This window comes from Ranitomeya imitator, chromosome 3, assembly GCF_032444005.1.
Source record: "Ranitomeya imitator isolate aRanImi1 chromosome 3, aRanImi1.pri, whole genome shotgun sequence".
In the NCBI taxonomy this organism is placed as follows: Eukaryota; Metazoa; Chordata; class Amphibia; order Anura; family Dendrobatidae; genus Ranitomeya; species Ranitomeya imitator.
In genome coordinates, this window is record NC_091284.1 from 835,211,886 (window position 1) to 835,221,273 (window position 9,388).

General features: G+C 52.7%; 1 protein-coding gene across 1 annotated transcript; it reads right to left on the minus strand.

The window, feature by feature from the left end:
* Nucleotides 1-118: 118 nt before the first annotated feature.
* On the minus strand, nt 119-2,212 carry LOC138671835 (otolith matrix protein OMM-64-like). The gene has a single exon (XM_069759968.1). It carries the CDS (start codon nt 2,210-2,212, stop codon nt 119-121), a length of 2,094 nt encoding a protein of 697 aa, XP_069616069.1.
* Nucleotides 2,213-9,388: the final 7,176 nt, after the last annotated feature.

Genomic DNA, 9,388 nt, shown 5'->3' on the forward strand with positions numbered 1-9,388 from the left:
TCTCTCCATGTACTGACCTGCTGCTGCTGCTGCTGCACATCAATCTGAACAAGCAGAGCTGCAGTGTAATGAGGAAGAGCTGGAGCAGCAGCCTGGGGGACCAGACGAGGTCTCCCTACTAACCAGGACCTTTTCTTTTTTGGGGGCCTCTTTGCTGTCCAGAGCGAGGGGCAGTCTTATTTGAGACCCCATTGATGTCTGGTAGGTTAGTCAGGGGTCCGCACATCCAGCCAGTGTATATAGGACCTTCCTTGTATGGGTCAGTCACTCTCCTTCTGGCTTTTGCTTTTCCAAGACCATCACCACAGTCCGGCGGATTCTTCGCTGCCTCTCCGCTGTCCGGCGGGTCTGCGCCTTCCTCACCACTTTCTGGTTGGTCCTTCGCCACCTCACCGCTGTCCAGCGGGTCCGTGCCTACTTCACCACTTTCTGGTTGGTTCTTCGCCGCCTCACCACTGTCTGGCGGATCTGTGCCTTCCTCACCACTTTCTGGTTGGTCCTTCGCCACCTCACCGCTGTCCAGCGGGTCCGTGCCTACTTCACCACTTTCTGGTTGGTTCTTCGCCGCCTCACCACTGTCTGGCGGATCTGTGCCTTCCTCACCACTTTCTGGTTGGTCCTTCACCACCTCACCGCTGTCCAGCGGGTCCGTGCCTACATCACCACTTTCTGATTGGTCCTTCGCCACCTCACCGCTGTCCAGCGGGTCCATGCCTTCCTCACCACTTTCCGGTTGGTCCTTCGCCACCTCACCGCTGTCCAGCAGGTCCGTGCCTACATCACCACTTTCTGGTTGGTCCTTCGCCGCCTCACCAATGTCCGATGGATCTGTGCCTTCCTCACCACTTTCTGGTTGGTCCTTCACCACCTCACCGCTGTCCAGCGGGTCCATGCCTTCCTCACCACTTTCTGGTTGGTCCTTCGCCGCCTCACCGCTGTCCGGCGAGTCTGTGCCTTCCTCACCACTTTCTGGTTGGTTCTTCGCCGCCTCACCGCTGTCCAGAGGGTCCATGCCTTCCTCACCACTTTCTGGTTGGTCCTTCGCCACCTCACCGCTGTCCAGCGGGTCCGTGCCTACTTCACCACTTTCTGGTTGGTTCTTCGCCGCCTCACCACTGTCTGGCGGATCTGTGCCTTCCTCACCACTTTCTGGTTGGTCCTTCACCACCTCACCGCTGTCCAGCGGGTCCGTGCCTACATCACCACTTTCTGATTGGTCCTTCGCCACCTCACCGCTGTCCAGCGGGTCCATGCCTTCCTCACCACTTTCCGGTTGGTCCTTCGCCACCTCACCGCTGTCCGATGGATCTGTGCCTTCCTCACCACTTTCTGGTTGGTCCTTCACCACCTCACCGCTGTCCAGCGGGTCCGTGCCTACATCACCACTTTCTGATTGGTCCTTCGCCACCTCACCGCTGTCCAGCGGGTCCATGCCTTCCTCACCACTTTCCGGTTGGTCCTTCGCCACCTCACCGCTGTCCGATGGATCTGTGCCTTCCTCACCACTTTCTGGTTGGTCCTTCACCACCTCACCGCTGTCCAGGGGGTCCGTGCCTACATCACCACTTTCTGGTTGGTCCTTCGCCACCTCACCGCTGTCCAGCGGGTCCATGCCTTCCTCACCACTTTCCGGTTGGTCCTTCGCCACCTCACCGCTGTCCAGCGGGTCCGTGCCTACATCACCACTTTCTGGTTGGTCCTTCGCCGCCTCACCAATGTCCGATGGATCTGTGCCTTCCTCACCACTTTCTGGTTGGTCCTTCACCACCTCACCGCTGTCCAGGGGGTCCGTGCCTACATCACCACTTTCTGGTTGGTCTTTCGCCACCTCACAGCTGTCCGGCGGGTCCCTGCCTACATCACCACTTTCCGGTTGGTCCTTCGCCACCTCACCGCTGTCCGGCGGGTCCCTGCCTACATCACCACTTTCCGGTTGATCCTTCGCCACCTCACTGCTGTCCAGCGGGTCCGTGCCTACATCACCACTTTCCGGTTGGTCCTTCGTCACCTCACAGCTGTCCAGCGGGTGCATGCCTAAATCACCACTTTCCGGTTGGTCCTTCGTCACCTCACAGCTGTCCGGCGGGTCCCTGCCTACATCATCAATTTCCGGTTGGTCCTTCGCCACCTCACCACTGTTCGGCAGGTCCCTGCCTACATCACCACTTTCCAGTTGGTCCTTCGCCACCTCACAGCTGTCCAGCGGGTCCATGCCTTCCTCACCACTTTTCGGTTGGTCTTTCGCCACCTTACCACTGTTCAGCGGGTCCCTGCCTACATCACCACTTTCCGGATGGTCCTTCGCCTCCTCACAGCTGTCCAGCGGGTCCGTGCCTACATCACCACTTTCCGGTTGGTCCTCACCACCTCACACCTGTCCAGCGGGTCCTTTCTTCCCTGCTGTTTCATTGGTCCCTGTCTCATCGCAGTCAGGCAGGTCCCTTGCTGCCTTTTCACTGTCTGACAGGTCCCTCATTGCCTCCCCGCTTTCCATCAAACACCGCTTCCACCATATAGGTTGATGGTTTATTGAGGACCACCTTGTGGTGTGGTTGGTTACTTGGGACGTCATCTGGTAGATTAGATTCATGATGATCTCTGTCAGATGCTAAAACTACTGTATACACATCACATAAGAGATGCTGAGACTGCTGTATACACATCACATAAGAGATGCTGAGACTGCCATATACATCTCATAGGAGACGCTTATTAAGGGAAAAAGAAATCCAAACTGTGAGATAGCACTCACTGCATGTTTTGGGGGACACACGCTTGGCATGGGATTCAAGCACACGGGCACGGTTTTTCACTTTAACAGTCTATGTCTGTTTATTTTATACAGCATAAACCACCAAAACCAAGAACAGATGGACAGTCTTTATATCAGGCTTCACATCATTAGCTTGCGCCACTAAACACACTGATCCTTATCTGACTAGTTGCCGTGGGTGACCGCACAGTTCAAATGGCAGATACTCCTCTATGCCGTATTTGACAATCCCCATGTCCAGGGTTACCTTCCAGGAGCTCCGCTCCTCACGCGGACTCCTTGTCAGTCCTGTCTTTCTGGGAAAGCTGCCTCATGGGAATCACCAACTTGCCTGGCAGGCATACATCAGTCAGTCCAGAGCCACCAAAGGATGATAGCTTCCCCAACACAGACTGTCCATGTCCACGGTCTCAGGTGCTCCAGGAAGACTCCACTCACAGGAGCTTGACCGTCCAGGACCACGGTCTCACTGTGCGCTATTCAGGATGTCCATCCCACTTGGGACCGTCCAACACACAGGCATGTGGCCTGTCCGGGTGCTATTCAGGACGTTCATCCAACACCCCAGGTCACCGGATCCAAAGCTCCACCATGTGCTGTTCAGGTAGATAGCACTCCCAACACATAAGCTCTCCAGGACCTTCAGTACATGGATGATTTAGGTCCACACTCAGAGACCATGTGACCAGACCTCAGTCACATTATATGGTTGTAACCACTCCTGTAGATGGGAGTGTGTGTGCGGCTTGCTCGACCCGCCCATCTCTCATAACTGGCCCTGCCAGCCTCCCTTCATAATTATACCAACAACTATACTTGTGGGACTACAGGTCCCAGAACAACAACATTGCTTTAAGATGGCAGCGCAGAGTAACTTCCTCTGTGACACACATACCGGCCATTCACAACAATGCTGGACTTTGTCTCACCATCATATTTATGCATGCACCTGCCATGCACTCTCACAGCCTCAATACGCCTCCGTGCATACCCTGGGAAGACCGTGCAGCGCCCCCTACCTGTAACAGGGGTCACTGCATCACAAAACCTACAGGACCCTGTGTTAAAAAGTGATTGTCGCTCCCCCTTAAAACATAAATTAACTGTGGTTTATCACATCTTTGGGAAGCTGAGTTTACATTCCCTAGCAACACAGAGGCCTGATTACTGCCACACCTAGTCTCAATCAAGAAATCACTTAAATAGGACCTGCCCGACAAAGTGAAGTAGACCAAAAGATCCTCAAAAGCTAAACATCATGCCTCGATCCAAAGACATTTTGGGACAAATGAGAAATAAAGTAATTGAGATGTATCAGCATGGAAAAGGTTATAAAGACATTTCTAAAGCTTTGGGACTTCAGCGAACCACAGGGAGAGCCATTATTCACAAATGGCGAAAACATGGAGCAGGGGTGAACCTTTCCAGGAGTGGCCGGCCGACCAAAATTACCCCAAGAGCACGATAACTCATCCAAGTGGTCACAAAAGACCCCACAACAACATCCAAAGAACTGCAGGCCTCAGTTAAGGTCAGTGTTCATGACTTCACCATAAGAAAGAGAGACTGAGCAAAAATGGCCTGCATGGCAGAGTTACAAGATAGAAACCAGTGCTGAGCAATAAGAGCATAAAGGCTTTTCTCAGTTTTCCTCAAATATGTTATGATGATCCCCGAGAATACTCTTTGGACTGACGAGACAAAAACTGAACTTTTTGGAAGGTGTATGTCCCATTACATCTGCAGTAGAAGTAACACAACATTTCAGAAAAGGAACAACATACCAACAGTAAAATATGGTGGTGGTAGTGTGATGGTTTGGGGCTGTTTTGCTGCTTCAGGACCTGGAAAACATGCTGTGGTAAATGGAACCATGAATTCTGCTGTCTACCAAAAAATTCTGAAGGAGAATGTCCGGCCATCTGTTGGTGACCTCACTTGGGTTATGCAGCAGGACAATGATCCAAAACACACCAGCAAGTCCACCTGTGAATGGCTGAAGGAAAACAAAATTAAGACTTTGGAGTGGCCTAGTCAAAGTCCTGACCTTAATCTGATTGAGATAATGTAATGACCTTAAAAAGGCCACGTACTGCGCCCTCGTGCTCCCCAGTTCGGTGTGAGGACAGAATCCTCTGTGCGCTCGCAGGGCCCGCGTGGGTATAAAGGGCCGACAGCCAGGAAGACGCAGCTGTGGTCTCGAGCACTGCGGCCCCTGGGAATCTGCAGAGAAGGTCATCGCGGGCCACGCGTCCCAGGGCTGGAGGTTCCCCACCCCTGCTGTAGGGGATTAGTTTTGTGATCTGGTGTGTGGGGGGGGGGGGGGGACGTCGGACCCTTCGTCCGATTATGAGCCAGGTCCGTGATCCAGTCACTGCAGAGATCACACTGCCCCCGGGGACCACCGCTGCCCTCTACATGCCCAGATGGACCCTCATTATTTACGAGACCCCGGACATAGGATACAGTGGGGCACAATGCTGTAAACCCACTGCGGGCTGTGAGGTCTAATAATCAGTGACCCCCCATCTCCCCAGACTGGGGGCTCCAGTTACATCGGAGGAGACGAAATTGAGCATTTTCCTACAGTTTGCAGCTCGTACAAGGGGGGGGGGGGGGGGGGGGGTGGAGTCAGGCGGCTTATGGGGGGCTGGCGCACAGCAAGGGACACAATATTCGCCTTTTCCTGCAGCAGCTGTGGGGGGGCCGCACAGGACAGAGGGGCTCTGTGCTCCAGACGAGGCAGGAAACTGCCCGGGGTCAGACAGGACGCATCCACAGACACATAGCATCTGTGACCCCCCACACCTGACACTACAGGCACTCAGCCCATTACCTGCGAGCAGAGGGGACTACAAGTCTCAGCACGCCCTAGAGAGGATGAACACATCCTTACAAATACCGCACTAGGAACCATTCATCTGCCGCTACCTGAAGTGTGTGAACCCCTATGTTAGTGGAATCATACTCTGGACCGCAGCTCTGGAGGTGACTGGAGGATAAGACACGATGTAACAGCAGAATAGTGAGTGCAGCTCTGGTGGTGACTGGAGGATAAGACACACGATGTTACAGCAGAATAGTGACTGCAGCTCTGGAGGTGACTAGAGGATAAGACCTGATGTAACAGCAGAATAGTGAGTGTAGCTCTGGATGTGACTGGAGGATAAGACATGATGGAACAGCAGAATAGTGACTGCAGCTCTGGAGGTGACTGGAGGATAAGATACAATTGTAACAGCAGAATAGTGAGTGCAGCTCTGGAGGTGACTGGAGGATAAGATACAATTGTAACTGCAGAATAGTGAGTGCAGCTCTGGAGGTGACTGGTGGACAAGACACGATGTAACTGCAGAATAGTGACTGCAGCTCTGGAGGTGACTGGTGGACAAGACACGATGTAACCGTAGAATAGTAACTGCAGCTCTGGAGGTGACTGGTGGACAAGACACGATGTAACTGCAGAATAGTGACTGCAGCTCTGGAGGTGACTGGTGGACAAGACACGATGTAACTGCAGAATAGTGACTGCAGCTCTGGAGGTGACTGGTGGACAAGACACGATGTAACAGCAGAATAGTGACTGCAGCTCTGGAGGTGACTGGTGGACAAGACACGATGTAACAGCAGAATAGTGACTGCAGCTCTGGAGGTGACTGGTGGACAAGACACGATGTAACCGTAGAATAGTAACTGCAGCTCTGGAGGTGACTGGTGGACAAGGCACGATGTAACAGCAGAATAGTGATTGCAGCTCTGGAGGTGACTGGTGGACAAGACACGATGTAACAGCAGAATAGTGACTGCAGCTCTAGAGGTGACTGGTGGACAAGACACGATGTAACAGCAGAATAGTGACTGCAGCTCTGGAGGTGACTGGTGGACAAGACACGATGTAACTGCAGAATAGTGACTGCAGCTCTGGCGGTGAGTGGAGTAGGCCACTCTTCTGGTGACTTGTGACCTATAATTGAATACTATAGGGAAATAGTGAATTCCTCTCATTTGAGGCCTCCTCTGCAGGATCCTCCTCCCCCAAACTACACAATAAACTTCAAAGTGTATCCTGGGGAGGATGAAAGAGTCGGACAGGAAGTCGTTATGAGCCGATTTATGGCTCCTAAATGCTAAAATCCATCACTGAGTCCAGTCAATGTTCAGTATGGATCTGTGACCGATAATAGAGGTGGCATCACTGTATCTGAAGCATGGAACAGACATGTGTATACAGACCGGCAGACATCCCATCATACCGGGGTGTATAGAGACCGGCAGACATCCCATCATACCGGGGTGTATAGAGACCGGCAGACATCCCATCATACCGGGGTGTATACAGACCGGCAGACATCCCATCATACCGGGGTGTATACAGACCGGCAGACATCCCATCATACCGGGGTGTATAGAGACCGGCAGACATCCCATCATACCGGGGTGTATAGAGACCGGCAGACATCCCATCATACCGGGGTGTATACAGACCGGCAGACATCCCATCATACCGGGGTGTATAGAGACCGGCAGACATCCCATCATACCGGGGTGTATAGAGACCGGCAGACATCCCATCATACCGGGGTGTATAGAGACCGGCAGACATCCCATCATACCGGGGTGTATACAGACCGGCAGACATCCCATCATACCGGGGTGTATAGAGACCGGCAGACATCCCATCATACCGGGGTGTATAGAGACCGGCAGACATCCCATCATACCGGGGTGTATAGAGACCGGCAGACATCCCATCATACCGGGGTGTATAGAGACCGGCAGACATCCCATCATACCGGGGTGTATACAGACCGGCAGACATCCCATCATACCGGGGTGTATAGAGACCGGCAGACATCCCATCATACCGGGGTGTATACAGACCGGCAGACATCCCATCATACCGGGGTGTATAGAGACCGGCAGACATCCCATCATACCGGGGTGTATACAGACCGGCAGACATCCCATCATACCGGGGTGTATAGAGACCGGCAGACATCCCATCATACCGGGGTGTATACAGACCGGCAGACATCCCATCATACCGGGGTGTATACAGACCGGCAGACATCCCATCATACCGGGGTGTATACAGACCGGCAGACATCCCATCATACCGGGGTGTATACAGACCGGCAGACATCCCATCATACCGGGGTGTATACAGACCGGCAGACATCCCATCATACCGGCGTGTATATGGACCAAGGGGTATATCATTGTGGAAACACAGGGGGGGGGGGGGGGAGGTTTGGGTCGGTGGGCGCTCAGGCGCGCTAGCCGAAACCGCATGGACCAGGGATCGTCCCGCAGAACGCCCGCTCCCCCTTTAACATGGGCACAGCACTAAGACACCACAGGGTGAGGGGAACACAGGGCGGCAATGATTTATTGAACCACAAAACAGGCAGATAACACATAGAACAGTCCCAGCACAGTACCCAAAGGTTCAGCGATTGTCAATGGAGCAGATTATTATTATTATTATTATACATTTTTATAGCGCCATTTATTCCATGGCGCTTTACATGTGAATACGGGGCAAATATAGACAAATAGATCCGTAACACAGCACCGACCCCAAATGAAAGGAGCACTGAAACTCACCTTCCTGAGAGCAGAAATGGGCTAGACCCCTTTCTTTGCAGTCTCCTGCTAATTAAAATCACCTGTGCCAAATGTTTTCAAAGTCACCAAACTCTCTGGCCTACACAATGTATAATTAGCATATCAGTAACATCACTAATCATCCAAGATAACAGCACAATATGATACATCAAACGTCAACGTACAAGTCAATATTACAGGCTTACACAAGCAAAAGGCTGTTTTCTTGACCAACACATAAATTCCAAAGTGAACACATAGGTAAGAGTCTATTCTTCTTGGCTTGCTAAAAAATAGTCATCTGGTTAATTAAGATACAATGCTGTGTCTCCACAATCATCATACAGTGGTGTATACAGACCGGTGGGTATATCACCATAAAGGAGTATATACACACCAGGCGGTATATCACCGAAAAATAGTATATACACCAGCCGATATATCATCATATGGGGGGGGGGGGGAAGACGGTGTACATCGGGTGTACGGGGGGGGGGGGGGGGAGGTGTATGCCAGGTCTACCGGGGGCAGTTTATGTCAGGTGTACGACAGGGGGGATGTATATGGTTTGTATGTCGGTTGTAAGGTGGGTGTATGTCGGGTGTACAGGGGGGTGCATGTCGGGTGAACAGGGGGGATGTATATCGGGTGTACAAGGGGGTGTATGGGGGGTGTATGTCGGGTGTATGGGGGATGTATGTCGGGTGTACAGGGGGGTGTATGTCGAGTGTACGGGGGGTGTATGTCGGGTGTACAGGGAGGTGTATGTCGAGTGTACAGGGGGGTGTATGTCGAGTGTACGGGGGATGTATGGGGGGTGTATGTCGGGTGTACAGGGGGGTGTATGTCGAGTGTACAGGGGGGTGTATGTCGAGTGTACGGGGGGGTGTATCTTGGGTGTACAGGGGGGTGTATGGGGGGTGTATGTCGGGTGTACGGGGGATGTATGTCCAGTGTACGGGGGGGGGGGGTGTATGTCAAGTGTACGAGGGGTGTATGTTGGGTGTA